Source organism: Stomoxys calcitrans, chromosome 2, assembly GCF_963082655.1.
Source record: "Stomoxys calcitrans chromosome 2, idStoCalc2.1, whole genome shotgun sequence".
NCBI classification, from domain to species: domain Eukaryota; kingdom Metazoa; phylum Arthropoda; class Insecta; order Diptera; family Muscidae; genus Stomoxys; species Stomoxys calcitrans.
In genome coordinates this window covers 152,204,441-152,222,686 of record NC_081553.1, presented here as the reverse complement: position 1 = coordinate 152,222,686, position 18,246 = coordinate 152,204,441, and the positions used below count along the sequence as shown (strand labels likewise).

The 18,246-nt window shown below is 43.3% G+C and overlaps 1 protein-coding gene across 2 annotated transcripts in view; it reads right to left on the bottom strand.

Moving 5' to 3' along the window:
- LOC106093609 (alpha/beta hydrolase domain-containing protein 17B) overlaps nt 1-18,246 on the bottom strand; it is an 84,317-nt gene that overhangs the window by 42,494 nt on the left and 23,577 nt on the right. For both annotated transcript variants that reach the window (XM_059361984.1, XM_059361985.1), the window contains exon 5: nt 9,430-9,685. In XM_059361984.1, coding sequence (XP_059217967.1) covers nt 9,602-9,685 — 84 coding nt within the window. In that variant the 3' untranslated portion in view covers nt 9,430-9,601. The remainder of the gene's footprint in view (nt 1-9,429; nt 9,686-18,246) is intronic.

Here is an 18,246-nt window from a genome sequence, read left to right as displayed (position 1 = left end):
TTTCATTTGTAGCGCAGCAAGAAAGAAAATTACTAAATTTCTTATATATCTACTAAATGAAGATATCCAACTATTGTATGAATTATTTCAAGACCAAATAAATGTAGCGCAAAACATGTGAATTTTTCAAAAAAATTTAATTAATATTATTTTAGTAAACGGGTTGAAAATATATGTCTTAAAATTGATTCCAGGAAAATTATTCTTGACAAAATTGTGCTGCGGCAGAATTTGCTAATTCCATTTTTCGTACAAAGTAATGGCTCTGATAGTGAACGGGTTTTTGGAGATGCTTTAAGACTATAAACATTAAATTGCCTCGGATCTGTTTGGGTCTGAGAAAATCCAGCCGAAGTGTGTATTTTGAAGAACAGATCTTTATGTATAAATGATTCTCCTGGTAATCTTTCTCCAGAGTTCAAATTTTGCAGTGTTGTAAATGGTTCCGGCAATATATTTATATATTCTTTATTTTTTGACAGTCTACATCAGATAAACAATGTTCCTAATAATTTTAATAATCTATTGGATTTTATTTTTGTCAATCATATCGATGAGTTTCATGTAAATTCTTCTGATCCTCTGATAATTCCAGAGGACCGCTTTCATCCAACACTCTGTTTGAGATTACCAAGAATAATCTTTACTCCAAATAGTAGAAAATATGCTATCGCGAATAGGAAAGAATTAAATTTTTCGAAAACAGACAATAGTAAACTTAGCTCAATGCTTTGTTCTATCGATTGGAATAATATTCTCATAGCAAGTGATTTGACTTGTGTTATACAAAAATTTTATTCAGTTTTACTTGACTTCATTTTTGAAACTGTTCCTTTTAAATTCATCCGTGAGCTTCGAATGATTTTTGCAGATATTCATGTGCACGCATTGTTTATAATTTAGAAAATACATCAGCTTAATACTATTATAATCTATATAAATCGAATGAAAGATCCATTACGATCTAACCCCAAGTTATTCTATTTTGTTAATTCCAAACGGCGTTCAAACGGAGTTCCGAAATCTCTTAAATTTGGTTCCACTGTTGCCAATAGTGAAAATGATTTTTTTGCAACTACTTATTCCAAACTAAATTATACCCATGATGAATATCCACATACCAGTATCTACTTCAACATTAAGTTCTCAGACTGTTCCAAAGAATTTAAAGTCGTTGAAGATATAATTTACACCTGGTCCCGACGGAATTCCTAGCAATATCCCTAAATATTGTGCTGAGCTATTGTGTCTTCCTTTGACTATAATTTTCAACAGAACAGTAAAATTGGATTTTTTCTTTCGACATGGAAGGAGTCGTTGGTAATGCCACTGTTTAAATCGGGCATTAGAATAGATGCATCTAATTTAACATTATTAAATTTTGATTCACAAGATGGTAAGTTAGTATGCTTCCAGCCTCTTTCACGGAGATAAAAAAGAGAAATTGTTTTAGGACTGATTCAATCCTCTCGCAATACACAGAATATATTGGGTACCAAATTACAGAACCATATTCAAGTAAACTACGGACCAAAGAAGTATAAAAATTTTTAGTGATTGCAATATTACTGAATTCCTTACACCATCGCTCCATAAAACCAAGAGCAATATAGGCTTTGTTGAGTACTTTGCACATATGCCTTCTGAAATCTAGCCATTGTTCCAACGAAATACCAAGATCCTGAATAGAGTTTACAGTTTGAAGTTCTTGATCTCCTATATAGTAGTTTACATGGAATTTCGTTGTGCGGGAAGAAAAAATTATTTTGCATTTTAACTTCATTAATTAAAATTACGACAATTTGGGTACGATTGTCAAGGTAAGATTTAATTCACAATAATAACGAATTGCAAAAACATATTGAGCGGAGTTTTATTATAAACAGTTTATGATTAACTTTGTCAATAGCTTAACTGAAGTCAGTGTAAGAGTATCGGTTTGCAAAATTATCTCTAAACCTCCATTAACTATAGACCACCCGACTTCATAACCTCTGAGCGCCGGACGTTTATCAATCATTAGAAAGCCGATTGGGCTGGCTTCGCCGCTTCAGTGAACTGCCACCCCCCTCTGATGTGCTAGTGGCCGAGAGGAAATTCCGAGACATCATTAACGCACCAGCCGGTCGAATACCCCAAGTGCGGCCCAATTATCCGGCGCAAGCAGTGGTACTCGCAGATGAGCGTGATGGGATTCGTGCTATGGACCCCGCTAACCCCAGAATCAGCGAGCTAAATCTGGAAATAAACAGGGTAATTAACAAACAAAAGCGGAATTTGTGGCTGGAACACTTGGAGCAATGTAACTTAGGCACCGGTGTAAGCAAACTGTGGTCTACTGTTAAGTCACTCTCGAACCCCGGTAGACGGGATGACAGGACCTCAGTTACTTTGGGCGAAATAACCGTGACTGATCCGAAGAGATGAGGCAGGTTGTTCAACCGTCAATTTATAGTGCATCCCGAGAGAGACAGGGCAAGGAGGAGAGCCATTCGCCGTATTCGTGGTCTCCGAGCCGATGAACAGCCATCACAAATTACCGTGGGCGAAGTTACGAATGTGATCCGTGGCGCCAAATCATCTAAGGCGTTGGGCCCCGACGGAATCTCTACATTGATGTTGAAGAATCTGAATTCACTTGGAGTTGAGTACCTTACAACTGTCCTCAACCTGTTTTTGAACACTTGTAGTTCCCGATGTCTGGAAAATGGGCAGAGTGATCCCGCTCCTGAAGCCTGGAAAAAACCCGAGTTTGGGGGAGTTGTATAGACTGATCTCCCTTCTCTCACCAGTGGCAAAGACGCTTGAGGCATTACTCCTCCCGAGCCGTGAATTTCCATTCGCCTAGCATCAACATGGATTTCGAAGACTGCATAGCACAACAACAGCTATGCATGGCATCACCGCACACATTTGCCGTGGTTTCAATCAGCCCAGGCCATGTGATAGGACGGTCCTCGTGGCACTGGACCTATCGGAGGCATTCGACACGGTCAGCCATGCCAAATTATTTGAGGACATCGCCAGCACGTCCCTCCAGCCGGGTCTGAAACGATGGGTCGCGAATTATCTGTGTGGTCGCCAGTCATTTTTGGAATTTAGGGATAAGAAGTCGAAGCACCGTAGAGTGAAACAGGGAGTTCCCCAAGGTGGTGTGATATCTCCGGCACTGTTTAACCTCTATCTATCCTCCATTCCACCCCCTCCAGACGGCATAGAGATCGTATCATATGCGGACGATTGTACGAAATCTGAAGATATCCGCCACCAAATCTTCAGCCACATTGTTCACTACAAATACGCGTGAGGTGAATAATGACCTGACTGTGATGGTCGATGGAGAAATGATTCCGACCATCAAGTGTCCAAAACTTGGCGTCACATTTGACAGCCCTTACACATTCTCCTCACATGCCACAGCAATCTGCGATAAAATCAAATGTAGAAACAAGGTCCTCAAGTCACTTGCTGGCAGCACTTGGGGTGCAGACAAAGAAACCTTGTTGACCACGTACAAAGCAATTGGCCGGTTTGTGGTAAGTTATGCAGCGCCAGTCTGGTCTCGTCAACTTTGTGACACGCAGCGGAATAATATTCAGATTTGTCAGAATACCGCCCTCCGAACTGCAACGGGCTGTCTCCTCAGTTCTCATGTGGACCGCCTCCATCAGGAGACAAAGATCCTACCAGTGCGAAGACGTAACTACAAGCTGTCTAAGCAATACCTTTTGGGCTGTTATCGCAGAGACCATCCAAATCATCATCTTGTGGATAGATATCCACCGACCAGAAGCCTTAAGGTAGATCTTCATGATCTAGAGCGTGAGGTTCATAGCTACAAGAGAGAACCTCCAGATTAAGCGGCATATCAAGCGGGTCTAAACAACATTCATGTAGACACGGTGGCAGACGCGGTAATTGGCTACTGGGTGAATGTAGTCCTTGGAGAACGACCGCCACCCATTGCACCTGAAGAAATCGACCTCCCCCGGCAAACTAAAGTAGTTCTGGCTCAATTACGTTCCGGCAGATGCAGCCGCCTCAATTCCTACAGAGCTAGGATTGATGCCGACGTGCAAGATGTATGTCCCGATTGTAACCAGGAACCGCACGATATACGTCACCTGTTTAACTGCCCGGCCAGACCCACTCGACTCAGACCCAGATCGCTGTGGACGCACCCTATCTTAGTCGCAGAGTTCCTGGGTCTTGACACACAACAGAATCAAGTAGACGAAAGATAGAACACAATAAACTGCTACAACAACAACAACAACTGGTTTTCTAGATCGCAATTTCGTTTGAAACCACCTAAACTCGTGGGTAGGAATTGTCAAAAAGGGTAAGTCTTCTAGGTAGAAACTATGTTCTTAACAGTATTTTTATTTGTTGCGCAGCAAGAAAGAAAATAACTCTACTTCATCTATTTCTACCAAATGAAGACATCCAACTATTACGAACAAACACACTTGCTCAACTGCTGCTCTAGGTAATCGTCGATTGCCATAAGAGTAAGTTTTCAATGTATGTATGTGGGCAGTCACACTGTTTGCGTGTGCCGCCCGTTCATTTACATGATTTGCACTAAAATTTTTTGGTCTGGAAATAATTCATACAATCGGATATTGTCCGGCTGCTGACCTTAGAAAGGTAAGTCTTCTAGGTTGAAACTATGCTCTTAACAGTATTTCAATTTGTATCGCAGCGAGAAAGAAAATTACTCAACTTAATATATATGAAATATCAAATGAAAACTTATCTTATATATATCAAATGAAAATGCTCTTAACAACATAGTTTCAAACTAGAAGACATACCCTTTTTAACAAATCCTACCGAAGAGTTTGGGTGGTTCCAAACTAAATCCAGGTTAAAACTATGCTCTTAAGAGTATTTTCATTTGTAGCGCAGCAAGAAAGAAAATTACTAAATTTCTTATATATCTACTAAATGAAGATATCCAACTATTGTATGAATTATTTCAAGACCAAATAAATGTAGCGCAAAACATGTGAATTTTTCAAAAAAAATTAATTAATATTATTTCGTTTAGTAAACGGGTTGAAAATATATGTCTTAAAATTGATTCCAGGAAAATTATTCTTGACAAAATTGTGCTGCGGCAGAATTTGCTAATTCCATTTTTCGTACAAAGTAATGGCTCTGATAGTGAACGGGTTTTTGGAGATGCTTTAAGACTATAAACATTAAATTGCCTCGGATCTGTTTGGGTCTGAGAAAATCCAGCCGAAGTGTGTATTTTGAAGAACAGATCTTTATGTAAATGATTCTCCTGGTAATCTTTCTCCAGAGTCCAAATTTTGCAGTGTTGTAAATGGTTCCGGCAATATATTTATATATTCTTTATTTTTTGACAGTCTACATCAGATAAACAATGTTCCTAATAATTTTAATAATCTATTGGATTTTATTTTTGTCAATCATATCGATGAGTTTCATGTAAATTCTTCTGATCCTCTGATAATTCCAGAGAACCGCTTTCATCCAACACTCTGTTTGAGATTACCAAGAATAATCTTTACTCCAAATAGTAGAAAATATGCTATCGCGAATAGGAAAGAATTAAATTTTTCGAAAACAGACAATAGTAAACTTAGCTCAATGCTTTGTTCTATCGATTGGAATAATATTCTCATAGCTAGTGATTTGACTTGTATTTTACAAAATTTTTATTCAGTTTTACTTGACTTCATTTTTGAAACTGTTCCTTTTAAATTCATCCGTGAGCTTCGAATGATTTTTGCAGATATTTATGTGCACGCTTTGTTTATAATTTAGAAAATACATCAGCTTAGTACTATTATAATCTATATAAATCGCATGAAAGATCCATTACGATCTAACCCCAAGTTATTCTATTTTGTTAATTCCAAACGGCGTTCAAACGGAGTTCCGAAATCTCTTAAATTTGGTTCCACTGTTGCCAATAGTGAAAATGATTTTTTTGCAACTACTTATTCCAAACTAAATTATACCCATGATGAATATCCACATACCAGTATCTATTTCAACATTAAGTTCTCAGACTGTTCCAAAGAATTTAAAGTCGTTGAAGATATAATTTACACCTGGTCCCGTGCATAACTTACCACAAACCGGCCAATTGCTTTGTACGTGGTCAACAAGGTTTCTTTGTCTGCACCCCAAGTGCTGCCAGCAAGTGACTTAAGGATCTTGTTTCTACATTTGATTTTATCGCAGATTGCTGTGGCATGTGAGGAGAATGTGTAAGGGCTGTCAAATGTGACGCCAAGTTTTGGACACTTGATGGTCGGAATCATTTCTCCATCGACCATCACAGTCAGGTCATTATTCACCTCACGCGTATTTGTAGTGAACAATGTGGCTGAAGATTTGGTGGCGGATATCTTCAGATTTCGTACAATCGTCCGCATATGATACGATCTCTATGCCGTCTGGAGGGGGTGGAATGGAGGATAGATAGAGGTTAAACAGTGCCGGAGATATCACACCACCTTGGGGAAGTCCCTGTTTCACTCTACGGTGCTTCGACTTCTTATCCCTAAATTCCACAAATGACTGGCGACCACACAGATAATTCGCGACCCATCGTTTCAGGCCCGGCTGGAGGGACGTGTTGGCGATGTCCTCAAATAATTTGGCATGGCTGACCGTGTCGAATGCCTTCGATAGGTCCAGTGCCACGAGGACCGTCCTATCACATGGCCTGGGCTGATTGAAACCACGCAAATGTGTGCGGTGATGCCATGCATAGCTGTTGTTGTGCTATGCAGTCTTCGAAATCCATGTTGATGCTAGGCGAATGGAAATTCACGGCTCGGGAGGAGTAATGCCTCAAGCGTCTTTGCCACTGGTAAGAGAAGGGAGATCGGTCTATACGACTCCCCCAAACTCGGGTTTTTTCCAGGCTTTAGGAGCGGGATCACTCTGCCCATTTTCCAGACATCGGGAACTACAAGTGTTCAAAAACAGGTTGAGGACAGTTGTAAGGTACTCAACTCCAAGTGAATTCAGATTCTTCAACATCAATGTAGAGATTCCGTCGGGGCCCAACGCCTTAGATGATTTGGCGCCACGGATCACATTCGTAACTTCGCCCACGGTAATTTGTGATGGCTGTTCATCGGCTCGGAGACCACGAATACGGCGAATGGCTCTCCTCCTTGCCCTGTCTCTCTCAGGATGCACTATAAATTGACGGTTGAACAACCTGCCTCATCTCTTCGGATCAGTCACGGTTATTTCGCCAAAAGTAACTGAGGTCCTGTCATCCCGTCTACCGGGGTTCGAGAGTGACTTAACAGTAGACCACAGTTTGCTTACACCGGTGCCTAAGTTACATTGCTCCAAGTGTTCCAGCCACAAATTCCGCTTTTGTTTGTTAATTACCCTGTTTATTTCCAGATTTAGCTCGCTGATTCTGGGGTTAGCGGGGTCCATAGCACGAATCCCATCATGCGAGTACCACTGCTTGCGCCGGATAATTGGGCCGCACTTGGGGTATTCAACCGGCTGGTGCGTTAATGATGTCTCGGAATTTCCTCTCGGCCATTAGCACATCAGAGGGAGGTGGCAGTTCACTGAAGCGGCGAAGCCAGCCCAATCGGCTTTCTAATGATTGATAAACGTCCAGCGCTCAGAGGTTATGAAGTCGGGTGGTCGGTCGATGGTGAGAATTATGGGGAGGTGGTCTGACCCTAAAGAGATAACGGCTTGCCAGGATACGTCACTCAGGAGATGTCTGGCGAGCTGCTGCACCTCCTCGCAATCCTAGTGGGATTACGTGCAAAACATTAAGCTTTCAATCTGTTCTGCCAAAGCTACGACACGCTGGTCGTTAGCTAGGGTAGAATGCCATGACGTGTGATGCGCATTAAAGTCCCCTAGAACTAGACGATTATGGCCAGATAGCAACCCACTTATATCCGAGTTGTAAGCCTGGCCATTAATCGCGACACAGCTACCAACCGGCGGTATGTACACGTTGTATAGCTCTATCTCGGCAGTTCCGGACCTGACTGCTATCCCCATGCATTCCATGTAGGGGTCACTAGCGCCATGCGCGAGATAGGTCTATATTGCACGGAATAGAGTATTACGAAGGCCAATCCCCCACCTCCATTCCTTGAGCGATCCTTATGTAGCACATTGTATCCGTGACAACTGTGCAAGCTGCAGGTGTTGGTCAGCTTTGTCTCCTGGATAGCTGCGACCAATATGCTCTTCCGACTCATGAAATCCACAATCTCATCGATCTTGCCACGAAGTCCGTTGCAGTTTAAATGCGAAAACGATACACTTCCCGGCACTGGCCTGGCAATATTTGGGCTAGGATGCTGCCGTTGCGTAAATTGCCATACGGGGGAGGTCGGGGGGTCACATAGTCCGACGACGAGGACGCAGAAGGCGACGACGACGACGCTTGTGACCCACTGCTGGCTATGTTCGCACAACACCTTGCGACATAGCCAGTAAGACTATACTCCCGTAGTAAAGTGAGGCTAGAGCAAGATCGGAAATGTACCCACTCCATGTACCGGTTACACCTTACCGACACCGACCGGTGATGGAGGCGGTTCTGGCAATCCGAGCAGAACCAGGGCCCGGAGTTCTTTCCAATTCCGGCACGGACCAGAAGCGTGTGGAGAAGGCACTCCGGGATGTGCCTCTCCCATGACGAAAAAGACTAACATGTACACTGAGGCGGCAGCCCTTGCCGATAAGGATTCCATCGGGTCAATCCGGTGCGTACAACCAGCTGCCAATCGCATGGCATGGATGCTATTACAAAGCAAAAAACACTTTCTCTGCCTAACTTTAAAAAAAGGTCGCCCCTTTGCTGAAAGCTACATCTAAGAACATTAGTTTTTCAGGGGGAAAATGTTGACGGTTGACGTATCCATTCCGTCAACCGCACCCGAATAAAGGACCTACGTCCAGATAATCGTTATTACCCTCAACGCTAATAGTCATCATATCATCAAAAATAAATCATCTTGCCCACCCAAATCATGATTTCTTCCAATTGTAACACGTTTTCTACTAATTTCTAACACCATAAAAGCTTATCCACATGCGTATTAATCTGCGTGGGGGTTCGTATTACCCCCCTTGCATCATATACGGCCAAACTATCAACATCTAAGTATCCTCAACTTGTACTTAATTTGTAAATTCTTTACTGCAAATAAAATAAACTGTGAAACCTTTGGTTTAAGAAGCCTTTGTTTTTTCTTGCCAACACCTTCATTACCATAATCTTATTTACTATAATTTTTAATTTTAATATGATTAAAAAATAAAAACTTAATGTGGACTTACACCGTAAATATATTGAATTCTTATGTGAAAAAAGTAATTTAATAGCATGAAAAACTTATTGTAAAGAATTTAATTTGAAATGTTATTTAAATTTTATATACTTACCATTAGTTTCCGGATGCATAACTGCTTTGCTAGGACTACCTTCATCCATTTTCGAATGTGGTGTAGAGGAGAAATGCTGTACATATTTTTCAGGAGATGTAAATGTTTCACAATTTGGCATTTTTGATGTTATCGTTGTTCTACCCGCTTCATCTGGACAATAATTTAATTGTCATTTTACTAATTCAACGGATAAGAACTTTTTTAGTCTTTCAAAGTATTGGGGGTGAAGTTCGACATCATTATGACCAGCGCCCTAATAAATAGAAGGAAAATATATAAAACAAAGTATGTCTTTATGTACGTTCGCTAGTTGGGTTAGGTTATGTTGGAAAGAGGTTGCGGATATTAATACGCCCCATGCCACTATGGACGTACACCCAAGCAAGTAATTGACTTGTTGTGTACTCTAAATATTGAAAAAGTAACGTCGAAAAAGAAAATCTAAGGAATTCTGCGCTACTTACAAAATCCTTAATTGTTTTCCATACCACGCCCCTAAGTTGGTTCATGTTTGGTATTGTGTGCCCACATAAGGGCTGGTGTCTCTTACCCGCGAGGCAATGACAGAGGAAGTGCTTCAATGTCCCATCATCTTCCTCACAGGCCCTACACTTGCCGCACCAATTTTGCATAAGTGAGCTCGTAGTCCAATGTGTCCCTTTATGATATACTATGTGTCCCGTTATACTGACCTCCTCTTAATTCCTTTCAGCAATAGCCTCGTCTTCTCACGACCTGGATCTCCCCATAGGATTTTCTCCGTCCTACCGACCGTTTCGCAGTTCCACAGGGTTACATGCGCATTCGTCGCCCACCCCATTAATCAATCCCATGGCAGACGGTTGTACGCACCGTATTGACCCGATGGCACTCTCATCACCAAGGGCTGCCGCCACAGTTTACGTGTTTGTATTTTTTTCGTCATGGGAGAAGCACATCCCGGAGTGCCTTCTCCGCACGCTTTTGGTCCGTGCCGGGATTAAAAAGAACCCCGGATCCTTGTTCTGTTCGGATTGCCAGAACCGCCTCCATCATCTGTCAGTGTCGGTGAGGTGTAACCTTTGCATGGAGTGGGTACATTTCCGATCTTGCTGAAGTGAGGCCAGCCTCACTTCACTATGGGAGTATAGTCATACTGGATATGTTGCAAGGTGCTGTGCGAACATTGCCAGCAGTGAATCACAAGTGTCGTCGTCGCCGCCTTCTGCGTCCTCGTCTTCGGACTATATGACCCCACCCCCCGACCTCTCCCGTACGGCAATATACGCAACAGCAGCATCCCAGCCCCAATATTGCCAGGCCAGTGCCGGGAAATGTATCATTTTTGCAACTAAACTGCAACGGTCTCCGTGGCAAGGTCGATGAGATTGTGTTCATGAGTCGGAAAAATATATTGGTCGCAGCTATCCAAGAGACAAGCTGAACAACACCTGCAGCTTGCACAGTTGTCACGGATACAACGTGCGAGGAGGCAGCAATCCTAGGCATCAGACATTTCCATTCCATCCCCTGATCTCCTGACGTATCCTGGCAAGCCGTCATCTCTTTGGGGTCAGACTACCTCCCCATAATTCTCACCATCGACCGACCACCCGACTTCATAACCTCTGAGCGCCGGACGTATATCAATCGGAAGAAGGCCGATTGGGCTGGCTTCAGAGAGTATACCAATCGCCGCATCAGCGAATTGCTACCCCCCTCTGATGTGCTAGTGGCTGAGAGGAAATTCCAAGACATCATTAACGCAGCAGTCGCTCGCTTTATACCAGCCGGTCGAATACCCCAAGTGCGGCCCAATTTGGTGCTCGCACACGAGCGTGATGGGATTCGTGATATGGACCCCGCTAACCCCAGAATCAGTGAGCTAAATCTGGAAATAAATAGGGTAGTCAACGAACATAAGCGGAATTTGTGGCTGGAACACTTGGAACAATGTAACTTAGGCACCGCTGTAAGCAAACTGTGGTGTACTGTTACGTCACTCTCCAACCCCGGTAGACGGGATGACAGGACCTCAGTCACATTTGGCAAAGTAACCGTGACTGATCCGAAGAGATGAGCCAGGTTGTCAGATACAGGTCAAAAAGGAGAGCCACTCGCCGTATTCGTGGTCTCCGAGCCGATGGATAATTTACCGTGGGCGAAGTTACGAATGTCATTCGTGGCGCCAAATCATCCAAGGCGTTGGGCCCCGACGGAATCTCTACATTGATGTTGAAGAATCTGGATTTACCTGGAGTTGAGTACCTTACTACCTCAACCTGTCTTTGAACACTCTTATAGTTCCCGATGTCTGGAAAATGGGCAGAGTGATTCCGCTGCTAAAGCCTGGAAAGGACCCGAGTTTGGGGGAATCGTACAGATCGATCTTCCTTTACTCATCAGTAGCAAAGACGCTTAAGGCATTAGTCCTCCCGAGCATCGTAGGAGAATTTCCATTCGCCGAGCATCAACCTGGATTTCGAAGACTGCATAGCACAATAACAGCTTTGCGTGGCATCACCGCACACATTTGCCGTGGCTTCAATTAGCCCAGGCCATGTGATAGGACGGTCCTCGTGACATTAGACCTATCACATGCCAAGGCATAGTGGACCTTGCCAAACTATTTGAGGACATCGCCAACATGTCCCTCCAGGCAGGCCTGAAACGCTGGGGTCGCGAATTATCTGTGTGGTCGCCAGTCATTTGTGGAATTTAGGGATAAGAAGTCGAAACACCGTAGAGTGAAACAGGGCGTTCCCCAAGATGATGTGACATCTCCGGCACTGTTTAACCTCTACCTTTCCTCCATTCCACGCCCTCCAGACGGCATCATAGAGATCGCATCATATGCGCTCTATGCCGCCCTCCCCCTCTGGTTTGCCGGGGGAGGTCAATTTTTTCAGGTGCAATGCAATGCTTTCGTTCTCCAACGAGGCTGTAGCTATTTACCACATCGGCATGAATGTTGTCTTAACCCGCTTGACCAGGCAGTCTAAAACAGATCTCAGTCCCAGGGTTCTTAACGTACACCTACAGTTCCGTTCTGTCCTCTAACTTTGATCCATCCGTGTAACATGATCTTTCAGATGACAATACCAGGGTTCCGTCAATCCAAGACTGTGCCGCTGGCAGCAGTGTCTCGCACTGGACCTTAAGTGTCGTCTTAGGTATCCGATCGGAAACCTCTTCGATTCCTTCCAGGTTTCCACCTATTGTCGCCTCGATTATACCGCGATGGTATAAGCTGCTCCCATCCTCAATCCATTCTCCCATCGCCTTAAGATCTCATAGTCGCAGTGGCTGCCTCGCATTTAATATGTATGTCAATGGGTCGGATATCTATAATAGTCTCCAGTGGCCTAGTGGGCGTGGTCCTCATCGCTCCGCCTTTGCCAAGAAAACATCTTCTCTGAACCTGTTGTATTATCCTTAAGTTGCACTTTTTCTCTATCGAAGTCTACTAAACTACTGAGGCGTAGGTAAGTATTGCTCTTATCTCGCTTCAGGCCCCATTTCGAGCCTACGGCTCGTCTACATAATGCTCAATATCTGTGAGCCTAACCGGTACGCTCCTGAATGTGACACTTCCAATTCAGTTTCCTTTTCGAGATCACACCTAAGTATTTCACCTTGTCAGATATCGAAATTGTTCTATTGAAGAAATATGGTCAAATTCGCCCACCTTCGTCTTCCTCATGAACAGACAAATTTCAGTCTTCTCTGGTTAACATTTACCTCGACCTTCCTTTCACATTTGGCATGTTATTTTATTTGGCCAGTTCTGGATACCCTATTATTTATCGTGGTGACCACAATACGTTGCACGGTTTCGAATAGAAAGGACGTAGGGCTTATAGGTCTGTTGGCGTTTGGTGTCACATAACTTGCCTTGCCGGGCTTGGGTATAAATGCCAACATTGCCTCCTGCCAGGCTTTCGGAGTATATGCAATTCCCAGGCGCTCTGTGAAAATATTGACCAGGTGGGGCGACAGATAGTCTGCTACCTTCTATAGTAACGCCGAAAATATTCAATTAGGTCCGGATGGATTAAATGGTTTTCAAGGATTCCTTCACCATTAATTCTGTAATTCCCATATTCCGCCTCAACATATCCTCCGTTGTTTCTGATCTCACGTTCGCTATACATTGTTCAATAATTATGTCTCATATAGTGATAGAAAAAAGGACGGTACATAACCAATACTTGAAGGTTTTGTTTTATTGATTTTTATTGTTACTACTATATCAAATTAGTCCATTTTATTGGCGGCTCCATTTAATTTCGTGCCTAAATATGTATATGTATAGACATGAACCAACTTAGGGGAGTGGTATGGAAATCAATTAAAGATTTTGTAAGTAGAATTCCTAACTTTTCTTTGTCGAAGTTAGTTTTTAGAGCGCACAACAAGCCGATTACTGACTTACGTGTATAGTGGCATGGGGCAGATTAACATCTATAGTGGCATGGGGCAGATTAACATCCACACCCTCTTTTCAACCAAACATAACCTAATTTAAATATGTATTAATTTATTTTCATTGTTTTGCCATCACTTTTGTTTATTTAAATCCTCGGCCTTTATGTTTTCCAATAAAACAGGAATGGCATTTTACTGTAGGTAGTTTTCTATTAAGGGTGTGCTCTAAAATTTAACACGCTGTGTTATAAATTACCAAAAATTAAAAAGAACTAACAATCTAATTCACAAGATAAGATTCACGAGTTGCTTGTTAATCCCCACTCTCGAAATTCAAGTGCCATTTATAAGTCACTTACAATCCATGTATATCCACTATTAGTTATGTGCCATCAGATTCTTTTAGACGTCGGCCATTGTGATGCTACAGGAACAGGAGATTCATATCGCTTTAAAAACCCCAACAACTTGCGATTGTTGACATCCGCTAAATCAGATAAGTTCTCAAATAAATGAAAACCTAAAGTGGGATTCTATCTGACTGGCAGAGCCGGACAAACACAAAGAGTCAAAATGACGTCCTCACAGCTTCTGCAGAAGTCAGACAACAACCTCTCATGGCTGCCATTGTGTCAGCAGTATGTTCTAGCCAGCGACGGCAAAGCGGTAGACCTCTTCAAGTCTAGGTCCGCATAATTTAGGAGTGTTCACAACCGACACTTTGTCACCATCAGCCATACGTTGCCCTTCGAGCCTGATACTGAAGACATGTCGCTAGAGGCATACCCACAGATTCCAGGTTCCCTAGAATGTGTTCCTGGGATATCTTTGTGACAAGGCACCTAAAACAGGTGAATTTTGAACTGTTCAGTCATCTCGTTGGGAGATTTGCGACAGTCGAGGGCGGTTTTTCAATTCAGAAATATTTAATGGCTGCAGTCCTGTCTGAGAAGATATTTATGTCAATCGTCGTAATGACATTATATCTTAGCCATTCCAATCTCTGCTTGATAAACACTGCAATGGTGGGATATCCTTCTCGATATAATCATTCACCCAAGGCCACCTGGTCGTCCGTATAGAAGTCTATGCAGGAATAGTAGTACATTAATTTTTATCAAAAAGCGGTCCAGGCAATGTGAAATCCACACTGCCTGGAACATCGGACATTTAATAAAGGATAATACAGTGTCCGTAGCCGCCACATGACCAAAGACAAAACTCTCTTAGCCTCACAGCATGGTCGTAGCAAATTGTCTAGCCACGATACCCAGAGGCAATGGGTGTGGTGGTCATAATTTTCGTCAATGCCTCTCTTGCAGGCGTATAAGGCAAGAGTAGCCTTTCTTGCCCTTTCCAAAATATTTTATTTGGAGTTTAATTTCCTGTGCAGCAAAATATCCAGGTATTTTGAGCTATCAGTGAATGAAACATTTTCTCCTCCCAAGGAGCTGTAAAGAACTACTTCTGTCTTGCACGGATTTATACCAATTTCAGTAGGCCACTTCCCTGTTGCACGTAGAGCTTCCTGAAATATGTCTTTAAGAGTGCTGGAAAACTTTCCCCTAACAGCAATAGCCACATCATCAGCATACAATAATACATTGTAGATGGCTATATTCCATATAGAGGAGACAGTACACAACTTTGAGATGTTCCACTGCTGACCCATCTTTTTAGATCTACCGATCCCAAGTCTGCGAGAGAACCCTCATTGTAGGCGACTAGTTCGTGAAGGGTTGTTTTAGTGGACTTGCTCTTACTATATGCATCTTTCACCTTGGTGTGGTATGGTTTTCCTGCGTTTGAAATGAAATTTACCTTTGTGTCCCTCCATCCCACAGGTATATACGACATGCTGATACAAGCAGACAGCCAAGGAGCCATTCTATCGGATACAGCTTGTAATTCAGCTGTAGGATACAATTACTTTAGACTTGTTAAGGTCTGCGGGACAACCGGAGTTTAGTGCGAATACTGCATATCTCCGGTCACCATCAGCCCCATGCAATTTACCAATCTTCGAGTCAGTGGTTGAAAGATTGAGATAATTATAATAATACAGTCCCTTAGTCTCTCATGTAAGGACTCATGATCTCCTTGGTATCCAAGCGTGTGCCATTGGTCGAAAAGGAGTATCTTCGTTTTCGACTAAATCCAGTACTGCGCCTGGTCAGATCTCGCCAATCTTTTTTATGGCGCAACAATACACTTTAATTGAGCGTTGATCGCCGAAGGCAATTAGTTTGTATCGGCCCCGATACCAGCCTGTATCGTCACAAACTGGAGGAGGCCCTGACAATTCCGTAATGACAACTTAGTATACAGATGGCAGTCCATCGACTATCTCACTCTAATTGTTCCTAGGTATGTAGCCCTGTTCTTCTTCCTTGTCGCCAACTACCATCACCAAACTGTCCTCAATCCCATGGCAGCCGGTTGTACGTACCGGATTGACCCGATGAATTCCTTCATCGGCAAGGGCTGCCGCCTCAGTGTACCACACACTGCTACTACAACAACAACAACCAAACTGTCCTTAGAAACATTAGCAAAGGTTCTTGGACCTATATTACTTTTGTTCGCCTTAGTTCTCTTGGGCATGGTATGCCCTCCACGTGACTACGGCCTTTTGACTGGGAGCGGTGCCGTTTCGGTTGGTAGCTGTATCCCAATTAATGGCCAAGCTTACAACCCGGACATAAGTGGGTTACTATCTAGCCATATATATACGCATCACATTTCATGGCATTCTCCCCTAGGTAACGACCAGCGTGGTATAGCTTTGGCAGAGCAGATTGAAGGCTCCACGTTTTGCACGGTGAATGAGGATGCCCCCTAGGATTACGAGGAGGTGTAGCAGCTCGCCAAACATTTTCATTGCATCCCCTGATCTCTGAGTGACGTAACCTGGCAAGCCGTCATCTCTTTGGGGTCAGACCACCTCCCCATATTATCACCATCGACCAACCACCCGACCTTCATAACCTCTGAGCGCCGGACGTTTCTCAATCAGAAGAAGGCCAATTGGGCTGGCTTCAAAGAGTATACCAATCGCCGCTTCAGTGAACTGCCATCCCCCTCTGATGTGCTAGTGGCCGAGAGGAAATTCCGAGACATCATTAACGCAGCAGTCGCTCGCTTTATACCAGCCGGTCGAATACCCCAAGTGCGGCCCAATTTCCCGGCGCAAGCAGTGGTACTCCCACACGAGCGTGATGGGTGTCGTTGTACGAGCCTCACTAACCCTAGAATCAGCGAGCTTAATCTGGAAATAAACCGGGTAGGCAACGAACATAGGCGGAATTTGTGGCTGGAACATTTGGAGCAATGTAACTTAGACACCGTTTCAGGCAAGCTGTGGTCTACTGTTACTATTACACCAGTAGCAAAGACGCTTGAGGCATTACCGCTCCCGAGCATCGTAGGAGAATTTCCATTCGTCGAGCATCAACATGGATTTCAAAGACTACATAGCACAACTGCTTTGCCTGCCATCACCGCACACATTTGCCGTGGCTTCAATCAGCCCAGGCCATGTGATAGGACGGTCCTCGTGGCACTGGACCTATCGAAGGCATTCGACACGGTCAGCCATGCCAAACTACTGGAGAACATCGCCAACACGTCCCTCCAGCCAGGCATGAAACGCTTGGTCGCGAATTATCTGTGTGGTCGCCAGTCATTTGTGGAATTTAGGGATAAGAAGTCGAAGCACCGTAGAGTAAAACAGGGTGTTCCCCAAGATGGGTTGATATCATCGGCACTGTTTAACTTCTACCTATCCTCCATTCCACCCCCTCCAGACGGCATAGAGATTGTATCATATGCGGATGATTGTATGATCATGGCATCGGGTCCCCACCCATTGTTGACATCTGCGATATGTCGAACGTCTACCTCAACAAACTTGCAAGACATCTGAATATATCTGCAACTAAATCTTCAGCCACATTGTTCACTACAAATACGCGTGAGGTGAATGCCAAGCTGACTGTGATGGGCGAAGGAGAAATGATTCCGACCATCAAGTGTCCCAAAATACTTGCCGTAATATTTGATAGGTCTTACACATTCTCCCACATGTCACAGCAATTTGCGACATCTGCACGTATAGATAAATAAAAAGAGACCCAACATCAGGAATTCAAATCAGAAACAACAAAATTGTGGACACCCTTTTTTATCAAAACATCATAAACAGGACGATAAGAAAAAGTTATTGAATAAAACTGTTAACGCTCCAAGGATATATGGACTACCGAAAATCCATGAAACAGGCACCCCACTTAGGCCGATATGGTCCTCCATGAACTTCCCTACATACGGATTATCCAAATACATCACAGAGATATTAAACAATGTTACGAAGGACTCAATATACAACATAAAGGACGGAATAGAATT